This window comes from Nerophis lumbriciformis, linkage group LG23 (assembly GCF_033978685.3).
Source record: "Nerophis lumbriciformis linkage group LG23, RoL_Nlum_v2.1, whole genome shotgun sequence".
Lineage (NCBI taxonomy): Eukaryota > Metazoa > Chordata > Actinopteri > Syngnathiformes > Syngnathidae > Nerophis > Nerophis lumbriciformis.
The window spans coordinates 14,779,207-14,805,000 of NC_084570.2; the positions used below are offsets into that span (position 1 = coordinate 14,779,207).

The 25,794-nt window shown below is 40.5% G+C and overlaps 1 protein-coding gene across 2 annotated transcripts in view; it reads right to left on the minus strand.

Annotated features, from left to right (window-relative positions):
• LOC133622366 (FERM and PDZ domain-containing protein 4-like) overlaps window positions 1-25,794 on the minus strand; it is a 110,118-nt gene that overhangs the window by 51,067 nt on the left and 33,257 nt on the right. Inside the window, exons 1-3 of one of the 2 annotated variants that reach the window (XM_061985013.1) lie at window positions 6,526-6,674; window positions 5,938-6,060; window positions 2,171-2,322 (exon numbers count right to left, since the gene is read on the minus strand). In XM_061985013.1, the coding sequence (XP_061840997.1) occupies window positions 2,171-2,322; window positions 5,938-6,060; window positions 6,526-6,599 (349 nt within the window). In that variant the 5' untranslated portion in view covers window positions 6,600-6,674. Of the gene's footprint in view, window positions 1-2,170; window positions 2,323-5,937; window positions 6,061-6,525; window positions 6,675-25,794 lie in introns of those variants that run through there. The other variant, XM_061985014.1, reaches the window with a different exon arrangement.

Below are 25,794 nucleotides of genomic sequence, written 5' to 3' on the forward strand. Positions count from 1 at the left end.
AAGTGCGCAAACTTTGAGAATTGAGGGGATCGTAGAACTATGAATACGGCCATTTATTTGAATAGGAATTTCCTGGAAAATTAGCAAATTCGGAAAAAAGTCGTCCTAGATGATATGAATGGGTTGGTGTTGGAATTTTAGGAATCCGTTGAAAAATGTTGACGTAGTAACAGTTTAAATTGAGAATGGGTATTTCGGAACTCCTAAAATTTAAGGAAAACCGAGAATTTGTACGAGAAAAAAAATAGAAACATTTGTTGTCCCAATTAAGAGGAATGTTTTGAAGGTGGAATGGTCAAAAACGGTTGAAAAATGTGGACTGTGAAAACTTTCCAGTAAAGGTGAAAACAGGGAATTCTGGAAATTCTTTGAATTTTTTTTTTTAACTTGGAAAATGGTAGTTTGGTTGTCCAAGGTGAGATGAGTGTGTGGATGCTGGGACAGTTCGATAAAAAATGGAATACTAACAAAACAGCTAATTGTGGTTTCAGGATATCAAAGCCCAGAACTGAGAAGAATCACCCAGGATGTGACAAAGTATTATCACGCTGTGGTGTTTTAGTGGCCGGGCGGCGACCATTGCATTGACACTTAAAAGATCCTCCGGGCTACTGGTGAGTACTGTAATGTACAGTAAAATGAGTGTAAAAGTGACTGTATGGGGTTATGTCATGTGCTGGAGAGGTCTGATACTGTTAAGAAAAAAGTATTTAGAAGGTCAATAACTGTTTGTTTAATGCTTTACTTTGAAAATATTCAATTAATTAATACTAATCCTACATTACGGAAAATCGAAGTAAATGGGTAAGCAAGGGAGGACTGTAATGGAATTGATCTTTAAACGCTAACTGATATATTTTTTAACATTTCAAAGTCGTACGTGATACACCTTGAAATACGGAGAAAAGTTGTCCTCATAACGGTATAGAACAGGGGTCCCCAAACTAAGGCCCGCCAACGTCCAAAATCTGGCCTGCGGGAAGCCCCAAGTAAAAAAAAAAAAAAAAAAAAAAAAAATATATATATATATATATATATATATATATATATATAAATATATATATATATATATATATATATATATATATATATATATACACATTTTTATTTTTTTATTTTAAAAAATCTGTTCTTTCTAATCCATTTTCTACCGTTTGTTACTCTCAGTGTCTCCTCGCCGCACAGGCAAATCATATTGTCTAAAAATGAATGTTCCCATATATATACATATATTGATATATATATATATATATATATATATATATATATATATATATATATATATATATATATATATATATATAGATATATATATATATATATATAAATGTGCGTATTTATATATACAGCCCGGCCCCCGGCCAAATTTTTTAACCCTGGGTCAAAAAGTTTGGGTATATATATATATATATATATATATATATATATATATATATATATATATACATATACATATACATATATATATATATATATATATATATATATATATATATATATATATATATATATATATATATATGTATATATATTTATATATATATATATATATCCATCCATTTTCTACCGCTTGTCCCTTTTGGGGTCGCGGGGGGTCGCTGGAGCCTATCTCAGCTACAATCGGGCGGAAGGCGGGGTACACCCTGGACAAGTCGCCACCTCATTGCAGGGCCAACACAGATAAACAGACAACATTCACACTCACATTCACACATTAGGGCCAATTTAGTGTTGCCAATCAACTTATCCCCAGGTGCATGTCTTTGGAGGTGGGAGGAAGCTGGAGTACCCGGAGGGAACCCACGCAGTCACGGAGAGAACATGCAAACTCCACACAGAAAGATCCCGAGCCCAGGATTGAACTCAGGACTACTCAGGACCTTCGTATTGTGAGGCAGATGCACTAACCCCTCTGCCACCGTGCTGCCCATGTATATATATATATATATATATATATATATATATATATATATATATATATATATATATATATATATAATTTATATATATATTGCAGCCCGGCCCCCTGGCCAAATTTTTTTAACCCAATGCGGCCCCTGGGTCAAAAAGTTTGGGGACCCCTGGTATAGAATATGTCTTTGAATCGGATGCATAAACACATCCAATAAAACTGATTAGGGGAATTTGGGGTGTGTCCACTATTACGAACCTGGCGTGACGGAGCGAACCACGACTGGTTTTTCACTGCCAGCCACAAAGCCAAAACCCAGGACAGGATCACGCCTCATCTCCACCAGGCGAGGCGCAGGCGGTAGTCCATCCAGATGAACTTCCTCCAGGGAGCTGTTCTGCGACACTTGGCTTGGAAGATATTACAAACAGAACATGCCATTATAGTCAATCCGTGTCCCCACTTTATTGCACTTTCCCAACACAACCCCCTTATTTCTTTCTCACATTTAAATGTACAGTGTGAAGGCAACATTGTAAACTAAATCTGCCTGGAATGAAGCATGTTCCAATCATTGATATTCCCCTCCTCATCAGAGTGGAAAAGGGCTTAATCTCACTAGTGGGCAGAACAAGTCGCCGGTGGGTCAAGGGAAGGCTGAATCCCAAAGGTCAAACTGTTAAAGCCATTTATTTACATACGACAGGCTGCCATAGCCAGGAAATTAGATAGAGATTACGTTATGGGCAATAACACAAATGTTCTCACCAAAACAACAATAGCAAGTCAGAGAGTTGCAGAATTACAGTTAGTGATACCAATACTACTGTAACGTGGACGAGGAGGCATGATGATGAGCGGATTGTTTTTCCGAGATGCCACAGGAACTCCGGAGACAAAAGTGCAGGTAAGACAATGATTTATTTGCATAAATCATACAAAAATACAAAAACGAACAAAACAAGCAAACACAAGGAGAGCGTGCCAACTGCACACGAGAAGCTATCGGAAAAGCTCACGAAGAAACACTAAGCGTACGAAAAACCACGGGGGAACCAACGTGACAGTTGCATATGAGCAAACAAAAGCACCAGACTGAGTGAGGGGAAAACCAGGACAAAATAGCTCTCTGATTAGTGTCCGGCAGCAGGTGAGCGTCCCGAACACTAATCAGAGGCAGGTGAAAACAATCAGCACCAATGACAACCAAGAAACACAAAACAGGGGTGCTGAAACAAAACTTAAACCACAAGTGAATCAAAACCCAACATAAACTATAATCCGTGCAATGGATCATAACAACTACGAGCTAACTTCGGGGTCAGTGTGTTTACCTTTCAACATATAATTCCTGGAAAATGATGGAATTACCAGTCTTGGAGGATGCTCATTCAGTATTTTGATGTTGTCGAAAAAATGATAACAGACATGACACAAAACTATAGTCATTTCAAATGGCAACTTTCTGGCTTTAAGAAGCACTAAGGGAAATTTGGAAAAATAACAGTTTAATTTTTAGATTAAGCCGAGTGAAAAGAAATGGAATCACTCAATTCTGTTTGAAAATAGGGAATCATGGAAAACAAACAAAAAAAACACTACAACACACCACTGATACTTTGTTGCACCACCTCTGGCTTTTTAAAACAGTCTCTGAGGCATGGACTTAACGAGTGACAAACAGTACTCTTCTTCAATCTTGCTCCAATTTTCTCTGATTGCTGTTGGACCATGGGCCAATTTCTTCAATTTGCACCACAGATTTTCAATTGGATTGAGCACCGGACCATTTGCAGGCAATGTGCCTTTCTTCAGGGGAAATGTTTACAGTTTTTACTCTATGGCAAGATACATCACATTATCATCTTGAAAAATGACATCATCATCTCTAAACATCATTTTCAATTAATGGAATAAAAAAGTGTCCAAAATATCAATGTCAACTGGTGCATTTATCGAAGATGTTACGACAGCCATCTCCCCATTGACATTACCCAACATGCAGGCCCATATCATCGATGACCGTGGGAGTTTGCATGGTTTCTTCAGGCAGTCGTCCTCGTAAAACTCAATAGAGCGCGACCAAACAAAAGTTCCAGCATCATCACCTTGCCCAACACAGATTGACGATTCATCCCTGAATATGACTTTCATCCAGTCATTGGTAGTTTATGATTGCTTTTCCTTAGCTTATTATAACCTTGTTTTTAGTGATTAGTGATTCCCAGAGCCAAAAAAAAGTCTGCGGGCTATAGACCGTTTTCTTTTTGGGCTCCAGTACTCTGGAATGCTCTACCGGTAACAGTTGGAGATGCTACCTCAGTAGAAGCATTTAAGTCCCATCTTAAAACTCATTTATATACACTAGCCTTTAAAAAGACCCCCCTTTCAGACCAGTTGATCTGCCGTCTCTTTTCTGCTCAGCCCTCTTTCTTGCGTGGAGAGGTTATTAGGTGACCACAGATGACGCGCTAGCTGTTCAAAGTCGGCACCCGGTGTGGACCATTCATCTGTGCATCATTTGGGGACGTCTCTGCGCTGCTAACTTGTCTCCACTCAAGATGATCTCCTGCTGGCCCCACTACGGACTGGACTCTCACACTAATAACTAGATCCACTCGACGTCCATTGCACCGGTTGCCCAGGGGGAGGTCCCCAAATCTGCGGTGTCCTCCAAGGTTTCTCATTGTATCCCATTGGGTTGAGTTTTTCTTGCCCTGATGTGGGATGTCGTTGTGGCTTGTGCAGCCCTTTGAGACACTTGTGATTAAGGGCTATATAAATAAACTTAGATTGATTGATTGATTTCATTTTTTCTTTCAAGCTGTTAATGATAGATTTTGTTTAGCTTTTCTGTATTTAAATTCCATTTCCTTCAGGCGGTTTCTTACGGTTGACTCCCACTTTCCACCGATTTGTTCTTCATTGCATTTTCTGTTTTTAAGAATATTGTCTTAAGTTTTCGGTCTTGACGCTTTGATTTTGTCCTTGGTCTACCAGTATGCTTGTCTTTTACAACATCCCCATGTTGTTTGTTCTTGGTCCAGTTTTTAGACACAGCTGACTGTGAGCAATCAATATCCTTTGCAACATTGCACGATAAATTACCTTCTTGAAGAAGCTTGATAATCCTCTCCTGTGTTTCTATTGACATCTTTCGTGTTAGAGCCATGATTCATGTCAACCCGTCTGGTGCAACAGCTCTCCAAGAAGTGTTTTAACTGCAGAAAACTACTACAGCTTTGAAAAGGAAAATTTACAGGGTGAGTCCTTAGTTTTTTCTTCAAAACTCCATAATTTGTTTCACTCTGCTTGATCTATAACTAACATTAATTTTCTTGATTTCTTTTAGTGTTTCCTGATGCTAGAAAGTTACCATGACTATAGTTTTGTGTCATGTCTGTTATCTGTTTTTTTTCTACACAATTAAACAACTGAATGAACATCCTCCAAGTCTGGTTATTCCATACTTTAGGGTTACTGATGATCCTAAATGAATATTTAGCTAAATTAGTCAAAATATTGATACTTGATGAGAGTCAATACTATATAAGAACTTTTAAATTGTTTTTTAACTAACAAAAATGAAATTTCGATTTAATCACTAATGCTCCTCTTCTTATCAACACTAGCAATTTAGGAATGAATCCATCCTTACGCGTACGCCTGGCAGTGGCCACTGAACAGCAACAAAGTAACCCAACAGTTGTTGTTATATTACACTCTCTCTAACTCTTATCTAATTCCTAATTTCCTTTCAATATGTGCATATTTTTGCTGTAACACACTTCCATCTACTGCTCTTAAACGTTACTAAGCACTTATGTCTTACATTGTTTCAAGCTAGTTTAGCAGCTAGTTTAGCGATTAACTTGCCTGCTCCTTCCTCCCAGCGGGTGGACTGAGAATAAAAAATAGTAATTGAAGGTCTAAAAATGTGGACGGTTCCAGTAGAATTTGGAATATAAGTCCCAGTTCCCATCAAAGCCCAAGACAGGTTATATTGATATCCTGGTTCTACATACTGGGTAAGACAGTTCCGGCCATCCCTGCTGTTGTTCATGCTGTCCCAGCTGTACGGCGGCCCCTGCAGTCCCCCCCAGGTGGATGGACCGGGGGGCGGCCAGCCGGACGTCTTGTTCTTGTGGCTGAAAAATAAGAGAGAGCGATCAGACAGACAGTTACTGTTTGAAGAACCATATTTATAAATGATCCAGTACAGACGAAAGCCTAATTAGTGTTGTGAGGTTCTGCCAAGGGTAGCTCATGGGGAATCAAAGGCTGCATGGTTTGACACTGCTTGGCCTAAAGTCTCTCATGCAGAGAGGAAAGCCCTGATAAACGGTGTAAGTGCAGATTAACCCAACAATGTCATTGAGGATTTTAGGAGAGTAGGAACAGGCAGGAACAAAGCAAAACAAATGGAACTGTGAAAGGTTTTTTTGAATGCGGAATACTAGAATGACGACAGCAGCATTGATCCAGGGTAAATCAAACAAGAATAATTTCCCCATTAGTCAAATACATGCCTGAGCTGATACTACTGTGAGTATGTGCAGTCCATTTTAGTCCAAACCACTAAAAGCCTGTCTTACAATAAGTTAAGTGCATACTAGATAAGGATGTTGTCACCATACGAATCCAGGTGACTAGGTCCCGCATGGTGTCGCTGATGGAACGGATGCATCAGTGAGTCATGTCATCGCCTTTAGTGGGTTGGAAACACTCTTGTCCAGAGGTTGTAAGAGTGAAAAAAGTCTCACAGCTGTCAGTCATCTCCGTCAAGAACTGATCAAGGCAGAAAGCCATTCATTCTTCGAAGTTTCAGCAAGTGCTGAGTTTGCGTCCAGGGCAAAAATCAGATCCGCTGCGACCCTTCAACACCTTGAGTCGGACACTCAGGACAAATAGACGCCGCCATGTGAACGGGTGTGTCAACGTTGATCGACATTCATGGGTCGGTCATTGTGCAACTGTAAGCAGCTGTGCTTCAAACTGAACCAAACTGCCATGGCCTCGCCTCCTTTATCCCATAATCCCTCTCATCAAAGAGAAAACAAATCCAAGCTTGTGTGTGTGTGTGTGTGTGTGTGTGTGTGTGTGTGTGTGTGTGTGTGTGTGTGTGTGTGTGTATGTGTGTGTGTGTGTGTGTGTGTGTGTGTGTGTGTGCTGTTGTGTGTTTGTGGGTACGAGACAGAGAGAAAATGAGAGGCCGTGTGTGTATATCTATGTGTCCATTGCAGCTGTGCATGAGTGTGTATGCAGAGTAAGAGGATTTTCGGAACACTGTGCTGTGGATGGGAGTAGGGGCCAACTCTGAGAGCCGTCTCTTAAAGTTGACATGAATGGCATTCTTGACTATCTTTTTCAAGAAGAATATTCTCCACTGTCTGAAATAAGGATGTCCCGATCAACATTTTTGGCGTCTGATCTGATTTCCCTCAAAGCCTTCCTGTATCCAGAGACTTACTCCCTGAGTTTGTGAACAATAAAAACTACCAAAAATAATTTTGTAATAAAAACAACAACAAAAGGAGAAAAATCGATCAAATCATTCTATTATTGTTTATACAATGATACTATACCAGGTACCAACAGAAATCAACATCTGGATCACCCCTACTTTACATTGAAGCTTTAGCGGTTAGATTCTTGTATCGTCCTACGCAGTGTGTGTGTGTGTGTGTGTAGCATGCTCAGCTATTCCTTTTCCTCTAGTACTCTAGTCCATCCATCCTCTTATCTGAGGTTGGGTCGTGGGGGCTCCAGTCTAAACAGAGAAGCCCAGACTTCCCTTTCCCTGGCTACTTCGTCCGGCTCCTCCGGGTGGATCTCGAGGTGTTACCAGGCCAGCAGAGACATGGTCTCTCCAACGGGTCTTTCCCGTGGCCTCCTACCAGTCTAAGGTTGTCTGGACACCTCCTGACCAGATGCCCCTAGCCACCTCATCTGGCTCCTCTCAATGTGGAAGAGCAGCAGCTTTACTCCCGAGTTCCTCCCAAATAAAAAATATCTAAGGGAGAGCCCTGCTACTCTACTGGAGAAACTCATATCAGCCGATCTTGAAGCTCATCATGACCACAGGTGAGAATAGGACCGTAGCCCGACTGTTAAAGTGAGGGCTTTGCCTTCAGACTCAGCTCCTTCTTCATCTTGTCGGACCAATGCGGACTCCAGCTGTGGATCTCATGGTCCATTCTTCACTCAATCCTCTACTTGGAGCAAGGATCTCATCTCCGACACAGAGATGGCACTCCACCCAGAACAATCGACTCAGACCCACAGGTGCCGATTCTTATCCCAGTCGCTTCATACATGGCTTTGAACCAATTCAGTGCAGAGCAGAGTATCACGGCCCAAAGAAGTCAGCAAGACCACATCATCTGCGAAAAGCAGAGACCCAATCCTGCAGCCCCCAAACCGGATCCCCTCAAGAAATTCTGTCCATAAATGTTATGAATGGAATTGGTGACAAAGGGCAGCTAATAAAGAAAGAATATATCATGATATGATGAATCTATAATCTGCAGTCGTGTAAAGTACTCTTAGTGTACTCCAAGATAACCTTCCTAAAAAATGCAATATCCTCCTGAGAACCAGCGTCCCCCTTCATTGGGTTTTTGTTTTTGGTCTTGTTACGGTGGTGTCGCATGGTTATGCGCTGGTGGTTTTCCCAAGATGGAAATGGACGTCAGGAAACCGAGTGCAAGTAAGAAAAATGATTTATTCTAATAAATAAATCAAGAATACAAAAAGCAAATGTGTGCCAATTGCACGGGCAGCTATGGCTATGCTATGGAAAAGCTTAGCATAGGAACAAGAAGCTAGGATTTACCAACGTAACTGTTGCATGTAGCTAACAAAACAGCCAGGCCAAGTGGGCAAGAGGCGGGAATAAATAGCTCTCTGATTAGTGACCGGGAGCAAGTGAGCGTCCCGACCACTAACCAGAGGCAGGTGAACATAATCAGCACCCATGGCAACGAGGAACACAAACAGGGGTGCTGAAACCAGCAGACAGGGAGAGGCTGCAAAGAGTGGTCAAGGCGGCTCAGAAGATCATCGGCCGCCCTCTCCCCTCTCTGACGGACATCTACACCTCCCGCTGCCTCAACAGAGCCAGTGCCATCATCAAGGACAGCACCCACCCTGGCTCTGACCTGTTCCACCTGCTGCCCTCTGGGAAGCGCTACAGGTGCATTAAAACCAAAACAAACAGGCTAAAGAACAGCTTCTTCCCCAGGGCCATAACCATCCTGAACGGACTGCCCCATTGTCCCTCATAACTGCCTTCTCTTCGGTGCAATAACCCATTCCACCAACCACCCTGTTTTTTTTTTTCCATGTATATATTCATTTCACCCATTGTATAGAGTGTACAGGGTCACATTTGTGGGCCACACCTTTCCTTGCACTTCTATATTTTTTATATTTTTATATATTTACACATTGTTTTTTCTAGCATGCACACATCGCACTGTATGGAATGGCTTCAATCTCGTTACCCTGCGTAATGACAATAAAGCTGATTCTGATTCTGATTCTGATTCTGAAACAGAAACAAGGGAATCCTAAATATAAACAAAACATGCTCCCGGCTATGCATCATCACAGTACTCCCTTTCCTTAAGGGATGGATTCCAGACGTCCCAGAAAAAAAACCTGAACCAGTTCAAAGTCACGGGAGGGCGGAGGGAGGACTTGGTGGTGGGGTCGCCAAGTATCCCCGAATATACTGGGGACGAGTCAGGTTGTGGCAGCGGGTCGAACGCTGCCACAACTGGCGAGGTGGTCGCCCACGGAATGGCCATATTTGTGGCCGATGAGGAGGCAGACGTGAGCGGCGCCAGAAGCTTGAGGGGTCGGCTCATCCTGGCAGCGAGTCGAAGCTTTCATGGATGGCTGACGCGAAGTTGTACATGGCTTTGCAATTTTGTACCTGAGCCAAACAAAGTTGATAGGGACCAGCAAACCTTCGGGACCCCACATCCGACTATCGTTCTCCTCGGGAGAATAGCGCATGGTCTCAGCTTCCATCGCCCTTAGCACTATCCACGTCTCCTCGTCCAGTTCCTCCATGTCCACTGCGGGAAAACTTCTTGCTGGCTGTTTTCTGTTACGAATGGGTCGCATGGTTATGCGCTGGTTGTTTTCCCAAGATGCAGATGGACGTCAGGAAACCAAGTTCAGGTAAGAAAAATTATTTATTCTAATAAATAAATCAAGCAAGAATACAAAAAGGAAATGCGTGCCAATTGCACGGGCAGCTATGGCTATGCTATGGAAAAGCTTAGCACAGGAACAAGAAGCTAGGATTTACCAACGTAACTGTTGCATGTAGCAAACAAAACAGCCAGGCCGAGTGGGCAAGAGGCGGAAATAAATAGCTCTCTGATAAGTGACCGGGAGCAGGTGAGCGTCCCGACTACTAACCAGAGGCAGGTGAACATAATCAGCACCCATGGCAACGAGGAACACAAACAGGGGTGCTGAAACAAAAACAAGGGAATCCTAAATATAAACAAAACATGATCCGGGCTACGGATCATCAAATTTATGATTAAAAAAAACAAAACAAAAACTGTCCACTGCAAAGGACTCTGGCTCTCAGGAGGTTGCACCTCACAACTGACAAATCAACATCCCCTAACATACAATAAGGGACTGCTCTTGGATCTGCACGAAAACAAAATGGTTTCAAACTGGCATAAAGTATATGTAAATGATTTCACATATTGATAATATATTAAACCATAGCATATGTATTAAGACTACATATATACCTTGAGTGAGTATTTTTTTTACGTGTGTTTGGCACTCGATTTTACGCATTCACTCTAAGGGGAGTTCAGCAATACACTTAGATAAGCAAATCAATGCCTTCGCTCTGTCCAGAGGAGCATCTATCTTCCATTCTGCTGCGGCATGACATTTCTTGATGGATGTTTCCGTGATATGATTCTCTGTAGTAAAGCTTGTGCGGCTAATGGATAGCCGAGAAAGCCCAAACACGCACACAAAGTTTTCTTTGCCGTTACTTGAGTTATTCCCACCTAATTAGAATCCAGATTGTTTGTTGTTACGATGTAATGAGCTCAGCGGGAGTGATTGCTCACATCTGGCCTTTCATAGGATGCCATTAAAGATATTGATCCTGCCTCCGCATTCCGCTGCTTTAAGAAGTGGGTATCAGTGATGAATTACTGCTGCTGTCAGCCTTTCAAACTTTTAGGACCAATGAATGTTTATCTGGTGACAGATGCTATCGGCGGATGACAGTCAGTGTGTCTTTTTGCAGGCTTAGACAAAGAAAATAGTGTGTTTTGGGGAAGGAAAAGAGGAATTTTGGTGGTTGCAGTGCAGATTTTACATACAATAAAAAAAAAAAGTCAAACATAATCAATAATACTAAATAATAATAATATAAGCAAAACAACTACATATCGCTCTATTGTAAATGTGCTTTATAAATATAACTGAGCACACACGTTATTATTCAAGCAGATACTCAACACAATTTATTCGCTAGCATGGCGGCCAATGTCCCTCCACACGCTTCAAAGTCACTAATCTATCGTTCTTACACGTATCGTTATCACTGGAGGACTACAAGACAAGGACTTGCTAAACATTCTATACTACACACCCTCAGAGGATACATTTAGCCCTGGTAAGCTGGAGCTTTTGAATGTAAACAAGGGTGGGCGGATCGATACCAATATCGACAGTAACCAAATCAAGTAAAGTATCAATATATGGTTCACAATACCGTGATTAAATTTTTCTTATTAGCACAAAATATTTTTTTTTATTGTTTACAAACTCGGGAAATAAGTACTTGGACACAAATCAGCGCCGATAATACCGATAGATAGATTTTGCTTATTTTTCATTGTTTTTCACTATTGACTTAATTTTACTGAAATCATTGTATGTAATAAAAAAGAATGGGGAAATAATTTAAATTTGTAATTTATATTGTTACACTGCATGATTTTGTCTCGTTATAATTGTGATCCTTATTTGAATAATTCAATGATCTTGTACATTTAAAGGGTGTATTGGAAATGTTCCAATCAAGTAGTCAAACAGATTTGTCTTTTTTTATATTTAATGAAAGGGCCCGAGTGCGGTTCAATAAAGGCACAGGTCACATTCGTTGCAAGGTATGTAAGGAGTGCACAATAAGAATGCGTTATTTTCTTGTACACTGAATACAAGGTGGGAGGGAGGGAGTAAGCTCAGTTTGGAGGAGGTAGAGAGCATATGTCATAACAACAACTCTAAACAATTAGGGCACTGTTAACCACAATAGAGAAGTTGTTACTTTCGAAATGAGTGAACCATGACAAAGCAAAGTACAGGCTCGACTGTGCTTCCTACATAGTAATATTGTATCTTATACAAAGGCACATAAATGTTTTCCAACACATTGGTATCAGCATTGGCATGGCAATTACTGCCCCTGTAAATACTTGGTATTGGATCGATCCCCCAAAACTAATGTAAAGTATCCAAACAACAGAAGAGTAAGTGTTTAGCACATTTTAAAATAAATATAAGTAGAAATGTGTTGCAGCAAAAAGTAACCAAATATTAACAGTAAATTAGCAAGTAGATTAATATTAGTTTTTACAAAAATTATGCAATATATTACCATATACATCAGCTATAATGATTGTATTATCATTTATATACCAAATAATATATATCGTGATGTATATCATTATGACAGGAGGCTGCAATACATATTGTGACATAAATTTGAGGCCATATTGCCCATCCCTATCAGGCAATGAAGGAAAAAATACTGGCATACACTGGTCATGTACACAAGGCTGTTTGAATGCCAAACTAGGGACATACTGTACAAACACTAAGGAAATTAATATTATACTGATTGTGACACAAGTTAAATCAAAACATATAAATAGGCCAGCAAATCAAGATCTGTATCAAATAAAATATGAACAATACATTTAAATGAACAATACATTTACAATACGTTTTATATTGTGCTAAAATAAATAAACTAAATCAATAATAAATATACACCCAATTAGTCATATTTTTTGCGCTTAAGACATTTGTCTATAACATTGGCGCCAGACTTCTTTAGTTTGTTTTATATTGTCATTACTGCCACAAGAGATGGAAAAGTGTATTACAACTGAGTACCGCTGCTGCCTATTCGGACAACAGCTGAAAAAACACATATATTACATTCTAGGGGGCGCTCGCGGCCCGACACTGGGCCCCGGCCCTATGGTAAAGAAACACTGGTATATAGAAAAATGCCATTAACATGCCAGGGACCATCTCTTCACCCAGGGCTCCACGACTTCAGCGTTCTAGTGAGTTGATTTTTCATGCTCAAGCTCATTTTTTTGGTGTTTTTTTTCTGCCACATGTGGAAAGCCGGTCCGTGAAAATAATGCACACATTAAACCGGTCCCTGGTGGAAAAAAAGGTTGGGTATCTCTGCTCTAATGGTGGCCTCCCATAAATGTAATCAAGTAGTCTCTGTGTGACTGTCTGCGGATGGCAAGGCCACTGCTGCCTGAACACTTCCAGAATCTATAATTAGCAACAATGACGTCATGACAAGAATGGTGCACAGTACAAGACAGGCTTGTGCCAAGACCAAAGACTAAACTTGACCACAAAGCTCGAATTTAACCATGGCAACCGCGGCAAAAGCCGCGACCGCCCTCGTCATTTGCCGTAAGCCCTAAAAAATTGACCAACATCTGCAGCAAGAACATGCCATGACCGCCCTTGACTTTTTACTTGTTAATGGACTAGGGATGTAACGGTAAACGGTATAATGATAATTTGCGATCAAATTCCAGACGGTTAGTAATACGTCTAATTTTTTAATTACCGAAAAAACATCATTTATTAATGCATTTTAGGCAACACAAAGTCAGCCACCTGCGCACCAGCATTGTTTGGCTTGATAATTATGGCGGACTAAGGACACTGACTTTGCTCCCGAGATTTCCCCTCGGAGTAAACAGCTTGGTTTATCGTAATTTTCCCTCGCTTCCCGCCGTATGTTTAAGAGCGCACTGCTGTGTTTAGATGGAGACAGGTGTGGACAATAATGGAGACACTTGTCCCCACACAGAGTATACAGCAAAGGAGAAAGCTATTTGATGTTTTGCGGCAGGTGATGTGTTGTGAACGTTGCCACAACTTGTTTATAAAGTCTTTAGTTTGTTGACTGGGGTGTTCACTCCTCCTTTATTTAACTGTATCAGTGTTCAAATAACACCAATACTAGCTAACATGTCATCTCATCTTACTGAACGAAGGCTGTAAAGATTCTGTATTCGATGTGAGAGGTGTCACTCTTTTATTTTAGCTGGCCAAACTGTTGAACCAAGAGAAGAACAAAACCTGTTTATTAGACTTCTTCTTAATCAGCCAAACTGCTTCGTGTTTTATTTTGATATCAAAAAGTAAACACCATGTTTTTTTTACATTAATTTTCATGTCACAAAGGTATTACTTCAAAAATCCTTCATGTGACACATCATTTTGTTAATGTTTTATTGTGTATAGCTAATTCCTATATGACATATTTCTGCTCAAACTCTTAATGGATCTGTCCCGATACGGCATCTACATGTACATATAAATGTACATAACTTAAATAGATAAATAAATCATAAAAAAAATACCTCCCTCTATCAAAATGTAAAAATAGAGATAAAGGCATCATGAAATGACAAAAAACTGACAAGTTTATATTAATAATGAATTAAAAAACGTATATGTATATATATATATATATATATGCATGCATGCATGCTTTGGTGCCCCTGCCTCAAAAGAAAATAATGTTTGCCTTGGTGCCCTTCTACCTTGCTTTGGTGCCCTAAAATATGAGCCCTCCTTTAAGGCAACACTTGCCTTGACCCTAAAAAGTTAAAATTCGAGGCCTGGGACCACCACCAAATGTTTGCTATCGTGCAAACAATATGCTTAAGTTTTCTCTTCGGCCTTTTCATTTAGCTATTTTCTCTGCATAATTCTGTCTTTTTCCTCTGTCAGTACGCACACTACCCCCCCCCCCCCCCCCCCCATCCCCTCCCACACACACACACACACACTTCATCTTGTCCGCCATGTCTTCATGAATATAACATTAGAGAAGTTTGTTCAAAGTTTCCCTTTTGAGTGCTCTGCCTTTATATAGTACCTGCCGACAACATGTTTTAGCTTTCAGAGGATTTGACACACAAAAGCTTGTGTGCACACGTGTGTACTTAGTTTGCATCCACTCTCTCTCACACACACACACACACACACATACGACGAATAAAAAGACGTGAGTAACAAGCACAGAATACCAGAGGATGTGCATAAGAGGCTTCGGAAACTCATGCTTTACTTTTTTTTTTTTATATTCCTTGCAGATACATTTCTCTGGAAAAACTTGGCCAGAAAAAGGTCTTTTGTAGCAGATTTTGGACAAAGATGAACCTTGATCTCCACCGTTTGTCATCCTTGCACATATTTGTAACTGTCAAATTCTAATAGGAGAATATCTGTTAGTCATAGAATACAAAGTGTCGCCGTGAGCGGTGTACCAATCCGATATTGGTATCAGATAACTGTCCCATAGCTGCAAAAAACAAGGGTCGGATGATATCAGATAGAATCTAAAATCTACGATTCAAGGTCCGATACAAGCAACTAACATCCAAATGTCCTCCAATAAGCAAAACACAAGGTTGTCCAGCAGGCACAAGACATTAAAACAACGTTGAGAACTTTCTGAATTAGGTCCTGGCGTTGAGCAACTCAAACATAACGTAGAAACAACATGCCTTTTGATGACGTTTAATCAATGTTGGGTTCCGATGTTAATTTGACCATTGAAATTTGGTAAGTTTTCCAACCAATATTCGACAACTCAAACATAACTTTGAAAAAACATACTTTTTCATGACGTTTAATCAATGTTGGGTTCCGACGTTAATTTGACCATTGAAATTTGGTAATTTTTCCAACTAATATACGACAACTCAAACATAACGTTGAAACAACATGCTTTTTGACTACGTTTAATCAGTGTCAGGTTGTAACGTTGCTTTGACCATTGAAATTTGGTCATTTTTCCAACCAATATTCTACAACTCAAACATAACGTAGAAACAACATGCCTTTTGATGACGTTTAATCAATGTTGGGTTCCGATGTTAATTTGACCATTGAAATTTGGTAATTTTTCCAACCAATATTCGACAACTCAAACATAACTTTGAAAAAACATACTTTTTCATGACGTTTAATCAATGTTGGGTTCCGACGTTAATTTGACCAAAGAAATTTGGTAATTTTTCCAACTAATATACGACAACTCAAACATAACGTTGAAACAACATGCTTTTTGACTACGTTTAATCAGTGTCAGGTTGTAACGTTGCTTTGACCATTGAAATTTGGTCATTTTTCCAACCAATATTCTACAACACAAACATTATGTTGAAACAACATGCTTTTTGACGACGTTTATTCAATGTCAGGTTGTAACGTTGATTTGACCGTTGAAATTTGGTATTTTTTCCAACTAACAACGTGGATCCAACTTTAGACATCATTATTGTCTCAATTTACAAATACAACAATTTTGCAACGTTGTTTCAAAGTCAGTTTTAAAGTACATGTACGTATAATCAACATTGTATCAATGTCTTGTGCCTGCAGGGTGGCCTTTTCTTGTATTTTAGTGAAGTCATTTACAAAAGCACAGCGTTCTATCTTGCCTCTTGTGAGGGCGGTCACATTTTTCTCCGCTCCCTCCTTCCCTGCTTGCTTTCTTGTGTCCTTGTCTTGTCTGAACTTTTTGAAGCCTCTTTCTTTGCGCTGTCCTCAAATCTAAACATCAAACATGGATATGATCAGCTGGACTCTCCACGCAATTGACAAAGTCTTTTCGACAAGGAAAAGAGGTTTGGGGGAGCCTGGCTGCCCTGATGGAACCATTGCTGCGGGGTATGTGAGAGATTCCTGGGATAAATGGAGAATCATGTGCCTCTCAGTCCTTTCCATCGAGGACGTGGAAGACATCTACCTATTTGGAACCGTGATCGCGGGGCACCTGCTGATTGGGCTGGGCATTGCTCTGGTTTATCGTCAAATTCGGAAGACGATGGCAGCCACTCAAGGAGCCCAACGGCTGTTCATCGCAATGGAAGGATTGGGTTGGGCCGTGGGAACACAGACTGGGACGATTTCTGATTTGAATCGCAAAATGGATCTCATCTTGGAGAAGCTTGCTGAGAAGGAAGAATTAAATTGAATTTGAGAGATCCAGCACGGACACAGAGCAGGCATGTCATTGTTTTGACTGCTCGAAGAAAACAACATCTTAATCTACGATTTGACTCCCTCGTATGGCCTTGATGCTATCAGGAACAGGCTGTTCTGAAAAACTCCCCAGAGGACTCCTCAACGATGGACGCTTCTGACCTTCCTTTTTTTTCAATCACACCTGATGTCGAACTTTGAGATCGGCTCCAGTCCACTAAAACATTTCAACATCTCACCCAAGTTAATTGGGCATACATGCACGCACCCGCCCCTCCCCCAATCAACGCCTTCACCACTGCTTAATTCCTCCGGGGTTGTGGACGACTGAGTAGCGCTTTATAGTGTAAGCCGGCCTCCAGGGCCTCAAATCCCCCCCCCCCTCTGTTGCGAGTTGTTGTGATTACATGTATCATGTTTATGTGTGCTATGCTATGTGAGGTTTTTTCCTCGGACTCAGTCTGGATCCCTCCTGAGGGTCCAGCCTTAGACTGATATTTTTTTACTCTTCCCCCCCTTTCCCAATATCACCTTTTTCCCACCTTTTTTAAGGAGCGCCGTAAGTGGCTGATCCGTTGGCGGTCCCGTCTTGTCCCCCTTGTAAGTATGTCTGCTCTTAGTGGGACTGTGCCGAAAGTGAAATTTCAGTTCTCATGTGTCTTGTACATGTTAAAGAATGGACAACAATAAAGCATCTTGAATCTTGAATCTTGAATTGTAGGCTATAGCCCACTAGCAGCTACACAACAGCTAAGCACACCATAGCACGCAAGCTAGACATACGTAATAGGTGTCCCCAATTGAACAATATCGCAGTCTAAAACAACACATTTGTAAATATGAACAAGTACAAACAATTATTTTTTAAGTTTTAAGTTTAAGTACCAATGATTGTCACGCACACACTAGGTGTGATGAGATTATCCTCTGCATTTGACCCATCACTCTCACCCCCTGGGAGGTGAGGGGAACAGTGAGCAGCAGCGGTGGCCACGCCCAGGAATCATTTTTGGTGATTCAACCCCCAATTCCAACCCTTGATGCTGAGTGCCAAGCAGGGAGGTAATGGGTACCAGTTTTACAGTCTTTGGTATGACTGCACATTACTTACAGATACAAATTCTCCAAGGCAGAAGTGTATAAAAAGTATTCAGTAACAAAGGTGTCTGCATCAATTAATTCATTGCGTCATGAGCTTAACTTAACGAATTATTGTAGCCACGAAGTGTCACCAAAAAAATATATATATCATGCACCAATTCCACTTCAATTCAACAACAGAATGAATCTGTCATAAGGTTATAGGTAAATAATAAAAACACAAAATAAATATTATTATTTGACCATTAAAATTATGTTAAAATTGAGGTTTTTTTTCTACATTTGCTTGAGTAAAAACCACTGTTTACACATTTCCTGATGAAATACAGGAGCCGCCGCTTGACTTTCCTGCCTGCTTAGTGCTCAAGCGAACTTCGCAATTTAAGTGCACTGCGCTTAGTCTTGAGTACACTGGACAAATCCCAGGTAGAAACCAGAGGAAGCAGTGGTGAGTGTTTTCTCTTTGCTTTAGTGTACAAATCAAAGGCTGTGTGCCTTCAGCAGTCGGGTACAAGTCCTGTTTGTCAGCATGTCACCACACTAATTTTTGCAGAAACATTTTAGACATTTATTTCCACACTATAGAATCTTTAACCTGCGTAACGTATTGAATGTGACATCATTTCTTTGTGATCCGCTGCCCGGATCATGTTCTGTTTGGATTTTTCGAGTCACTTGGGTTTTTCTGTTAGTTTTGGACTCCTTTAGTTCCTGTTTGTGCACCTCTGAATTGGCGCAAATAAAGAAGCCAGACCGACTGACTGGAAAAGGCAGGCTTAAATAATATCAGTGATCGCAAACAGGTGCGCGTCCGGAACACAAGCGGCACATGAAAATAATAAGTAGCTATGGAAACCAACTCAAAGGTGCACAAACAGGAACTAAAGGAGTCCAAAACTAACAGGAAAACCCAAGTGACTCGAAAAACCCAAACAGAACATGATCCAGGCAGCGGATCACAACATCATTATTATTGCTAATTGACTATAAATATTGGAAAATCATACTTAGAGGCGCTATCGTACTCATAGTCACTACATTGTGAGTCACCATGAGAAGGAGGGCTAGCAGGTGCATGTTGCTAGCGTCTCTTATTTCGGAGGAAGCCAGCAATCTTTTTTTTTTTTTTGCAACAAGCTAAATGCTCTGCTGAATTACTCAATCAAACCTACAGTCAATAGGGAGAATTGTACATCAAAGCTACAAAACTAAACGTGTTAGCATATTAGCTAATGCTAACAACTCTGAAAATATTACAATAAAAATATAGAAAAAATACCGGCAACGGTAAAGTTTAGATCCATGAAGGAAAGAAGAAAGTGAATGAATGTTTATAACTAAATACATTTACATATGCATAAAAATGTGTTTTCTTTTGTATTATTTTTTTTAATGAACTAAGTAACATTTATGACAACTTTTTTCCAAAACACAATATAGAATGAACGAATATAGAATGTGAGATATAACAGGATAATGCATACATGTATCATTTGTTTTCAAAACATTACAAAAAAGTGGGACCCCAAAAATGTACTGTGGGACCCCATTTTTATGACTTGATGGGCCCCATTTTGAAGATTCCTAGCTCTAACACTGATGGAGTAGTGGTGCGTGCAAAACAGCAGCAGGCGGCTGTGGCCTGCAGGCCGGTTCTAATACTCATCAAATATTAGATCTGTCATTGAAAAAAGATATCAGGATAAATAAACCTCCAAGGTGTCCTATGCTTATTTCATGTCCTCCACAATTTGTGCAGCTGGAAATAGTGGAGTTGAAGTGGGTGTGGCATGGATGTTTGTTTGGCACCCAATAAAATACTTGATGAAGGATTCTTCGAAGCAAGGCTTCAGTCAGCAGATGTTAAAGCAGCATAAATCTACTGAAAACATTTTTGTGCCCGTTATTAATTTTTTTATTCTAACGTTGATATCTTCATAGATAATTCATACGAGAGCCAGGTCTGGCCCGCTGGCCTTGACTTTAACACCCCTGGTCTAGGCAATCCACTCCATGAGAACCATAATGACGACATGTCCCAATACTGTTAAAAACCCACCGGTCGTGACGTGGAATCACGTCAAACGACAACGTTTCGTCACACAAAATTCCCGAGCGTGGCCACCGCTGCTGCTCACTGCTCCCCTCACCTCCCAGGGGGGTGGAACAAGGGAATGGGTCAAATGCAGAGGGTCATTTCACCACACTGAGTGTGTGTGTGACTATCAAGCGTTGCGCGAACAGACAAATGAGACGTGGCATTCGAGCATCCCTTCAGCACCGCGGACAGCTCCATCCTTGCAGCCTTGCCCAGTGGTTGTGCAACACAACTTGCCCATCTCGTACGGACACACAAATTGGACATGTCAGGGCTGTGTCAATAAGTTCAGTGTCGGCGTCATCAATCACCGCCCGGTTAAACCTCAGGCTGCCGTGTCGCCGTTACACAATGCCACACAACTGACAATAGAAAAGTTTGGCATTCTCTGTACACACAACAACCATCTAGCACCATGTGTCTTATTTATAGCTTCTTACTATAACACAGCAAATATTTGTGTCATTTAATAGGCCATAAGAATTTGGACAAAATGCATATTTACACCACCACAGAAGCCTGAGAAGGTTAAAAAAAAAGGGCAATGCAAAGCAGTGAGAAGGTATTAGGGACGTGCCTTCTAAGTAAGCAGGGAACTACGGGAAACAATGTAACACCTGATGGAGAGGATTACTTGGTTTGAAAGATGGTCTGCTTGGGATTTTGTGGGGTGTTAATATGCCCCTTGGGAGTGCAAAATTTAGAATGAGTGATTAAATAGAAAAAATGTTTTCAATAAAATAAGTACTTTGCATTATTAGCCATATACACAATTACACTGAACAAAGGTTATGTGCACAGAGGAAGAGGCCACCTATCGACCATTCCAGCTATTTGGTCAATTGGAAAGGTTAGAAAAAGTGTGTGTGCGTGTGATTGTGTGTGTGTGTAAGTGTGTGCACAGCTGCTGCATGGGAGCGTGTCAATAAATCTGTGGCTCGCAGAGCGCAGCGCGCAAATATGCACTCGAGGTTGTTTGCAATCATGCTAAAACACGTGAAACCACTGCCGCTGACAACAACATTGTTGCCATGACATGAAAAAAAAAACAGTCAATCAGGCTGTTGTGCGTGTGTGTGTGCCTGCACCTGCAACATCTCATGAGATCTACTAAAGTCTTAATGTTTAATTGACTCTGGCAAGGGAAGAACTGCAGTTCTAACATAATACAAACAATGCTTCTTCCCTGTAGTTAATTAAGATAACCAACATATTCTTACAACAAAAACAACCTGTGAAGGGGGGCGTGGCCTGCGGACCTGCAGCGAAGCGGGGTGTGCCAGGACCGGCTTTGAGATCAGCTACAGGTGCGTAAGCAGGCCCAGCTGGGCCATCTACGCACCTGTCGCTGATCTCAAAGCCGGTCCTGGCACACCCCGCTTCGCTGCAGGTCCGCAGCCCACGCCCCCCTCCACACAACCAAATTCATATGCAAAGATAATAACAAATTGTTAAATACTAGTATAATAAATTATCATAGGTAAGCAAATAATGTAACATGTAGGGATGCCAGTCATATGTATTACCTGTATATATTTCAATGCATTTATGGTGAGTTTAACAATATCGACGCAATATTTAAACTAGTTCCTTATTCTCTTTTATGATCTAAACCAGGGGTGTCAAACTCAAATATGGAGTGGGCCAAAATTTAAAACTGAACAAAGCCGTGGGCCAAGGTTGAACAAATTAACCTTTTCATAGGGACCCAAACAAGTTTTGCATTTAATATTGAACAAGCAAGGCTTATATAACTTTATAGTGACATGCAAAATCGAGTTTCAAATAATAATAATAATAATTGAAAATATCAATGGCATATCAAATACAATTTAAATAAAAATTGAATGCCTCTTTTCTATTTGCAGCCTTCTGAGGTAAATATCAACATTAACTTTTTCCACAGGCTAATACATTTGAAAATAAAATAACAATGAATAAACCAACCATTCAGGACTTTAAACTGCTCAGTTTGCAACACACTGATCTAATCTGATGTGCCCAAGCCAGATAAATTGCATCTTTTCTTGGATGCTAGTTCATTAATGTCGGGGCTCAGGCTTTGAGCTGAGGCAACCTTCATTATCAAACGAAGGTGTTCATCAGTCATTATATCTCGTAGTCCACCCGGACCACAGTCTTGGGGGCGTGCCTTAAAGGCACTGCCTTTAACGTCCTCTACAAGCTGTCGTCACGTCCGCTTTTCATCCATTCAAACAACGTGCCGGACCAGTCACAAGATATGTGCGGCTTCTGTACGCACACACACGTGAATGCAATGCATACTTGATCAACAGCGATACAGGTTAAACTGAGGGTGGCCGTATAAATAACTTTAACACTGTTAGAAATATACGCCACACTGTGAATCTACACCAAACAAGAATGACAAACACATTTCGGGAGAACATCCGCACCGTAACACAACATAAACACAACAGAACAAATACCCAGAACCCTTTGCAGCACTAACTCTTTCGGTACGCTACAAAATACACTCCCCGCTACCGCCAACATTCACCCCCCCCCCACACACACACACCTTGTAGCAATTTTGGCCCGCGGGCCAGAGTTTGACACCCACGATCTAAACAAAGTCAATAGTACACAATAACTAAACAAAATTAAAAACAACCATCTACTACTGTTGTAAATCATTTTGCCGTCAAAGTCCTCCTGTGTCCAGGGAATTATTACCCCAGTTTGTAAACATGAACAAATACCACAAAAAAGTGATTAAAAAAAAGGCAAACTACAAAAGTGTGTGTACTAATAATGAGGGCATGTTGCATGTGATCGACTAAGAGGACAACGAGTGCCAAAGTGGTGCAAACCGCCTTATTTAAATGACATTTCTACGCGGCTTTCACCATGGAGATACTCATTTACTGCACATTGCTGCCATCATGCTCCTACCTATATGTTTTGAAGCACGCAGCCGAAAAATATAATACGTACTACTTCTTACGGGGAATTCAGAAGAGGTGCATCTATAATGGAACCCACGTTTTTAGCGCGGTGAAGGTGCTTGCACTAACTGTGACTGTCCGCTGGAATGTTCCAGGGGTAAGAAAAGAGCATATAGCAAGAAGTTTGTTTTTTTTATCATATAAATGAAAAGACGAACGTCATTAAAAAAAAAGAAAAAAAATTCCCAAAACGATCAATTTAATTTGTTTTTATCAGCCCCTAAGACATCGAGCAGCAATACAATTATAAAATGATATTGCTGAATAGACAAAACGTCTAATATTTTTATTTTTGACAAGTCCATACAAATCAGTAGCATGTAGGACGCTCACCGCCATTTCTGTCCGTTAGCACGTCCTTTTCTACACATAATAAACAGACGCAAAACAGTTTTAGTCTTAATAAATCATACTGCTTGTACTAAATTATTATATTTGCATCGTCTCCTGCCAGCATTGTGGGCGTTCCTTATGAACAGCATATATTCTGCATATTCATGGATTGCGCTCCTTATTGCGCATGGGTTTGATTCTCAAACTGTGGTACACGGGCTCATTCTACATTGGTACCCCAAGAAAAATGCTTGGTTAAAGTACAGTATTTTGTTTTCCTATATTGAAACATGGTAGTACTGTTCAAACTGTGTGTGTGTGTGTACTGTGTGTAGCGTGACAGTGGCCAAAAATATTAAATATACTTGTTAAATAAAGCATTTGGCTTGTTTTTAATGAATACTTAGGCCTACTACGCTACTTTTTTTAAATGTTTGTTATTACGGTGGTACTTGGAGAACCACTGCCTGTTAATTGCTGCTTACTTTCTGCAGTAATGTGGTTCCATCTACACTTCTTAAATGTTCCTAAGTACTTATTTCCTGTTTTGTTTCAAGCTTGCTTAGTGGCCGGTCTTAGTGATCGGCATGCCTTTTTGTCTGCTTATGCTTGCTCTTTCTCGATGTGTAACATGTCCTTCTGTGAAAATTGTACTTTTAAGAAATTGACTTTATTTGCAGCAATACAGGTGATGGTTATTAACTTAATGTGTATGAACTTACAGTCAGCTGCTACCGCCTTTGTCAGAATAAATGAAATATCAGCCCGAGGGGATCGGCTTTTGTGATCTGAATTTAAAGGCATTCATCGTCTTTTTCATGGAAATCGTGAAATTGATCGGCACGACGGAAAAGTAAAGGGAAAAAATATACTTTCTTTCATTTTGTCTATGTCACACCGCAGTGAGGGAAGTCTTGTCTTGGTTTTTGTCTGTCTTGTGATTTGCATGTTTTATTTTGAAAAGCAACTCCTCTTGTTTCAGATCACGGGTCCTTCCTCTTGTGTCACCAGTCTGACGTCATCCCTGACCCTTGATTTTTTCCACCTGTTTCCCATTACCCTCATGTTCCATATAAGCCCATGCCTCCCCTTGTTCTGTGCCAGATTGTCTCGAGCTTTCGTGCCTGTCTAGCATCCATGTTCATGTTCATGTCCATGCCTTGCCTCGTCCCACGTCCAGTCCCTTGGATCCAGAAATTCCCACGCTGTAATTTTGAGTTGAACTTTTTCTCCTCCCTCAGAGAGACTTTTGTTATCTAGCCTTTTTTCAATCGCAGTGGTGAGTTATGATTTTTTTCCCTACTGATTTTCCTTCCTCAAAATTTTTGAGTGATTTTTCGTTTACATTTATTAGACTAAGTTTAGAGTAGAAATTTTTATAGTCAATGTTTTCTTCCTCCTGTTGGAGCGTTTTATGCTAAGTTTTTCATAGCAGATACGGCGCTAATTATAGTTTGTCTTTATTTTTGTATTTTCCTCCTTTTTAGGAGTGATTTTCGGTTATTCCCTTTTTGGAGCCTTTTTTAGCTGTCCGTTTTTTGTTACCCACGGTTAAAGAGTTTTCAAAATAAAAGCTTTACTAAGAATCCCATCTCTGCATCTGAGTCCCTTCCTTAGTCCAAGCCTGACAGTCTATACATGTGTACACATAAAAAAAAACAATATTCCGGCACTTATTCTAACCCCAATCTATCGCTTCATTTCTCATTGTACTAAACCGGCTCGTTCTAGTCAGAGTGCACACGCTGATTGCACAAACTGACGCAACCACTTGCATATGGGTGTGTGTGTATAATGTGCACAGCATATACTGCATGTATGTGGAGGAACACAGGCTAGTATTGTACGTCGCTATTTAGAGCAGAACTAACAGCATGCAAGCACATGTATCAGCAAACTGTTGGCTCATCCATGATTTATGTGACGTCATTCTAAGGTCAGGAGAATGGGCAGAATGGGAAATTTCAGACATTTTAGTTTCCAGTCAGGCGCATGTCAGCCCTGTTTTCATATCCAACATTATTCAACGACTCGCCTTTTGCCGTCTTTATCCCTAATTT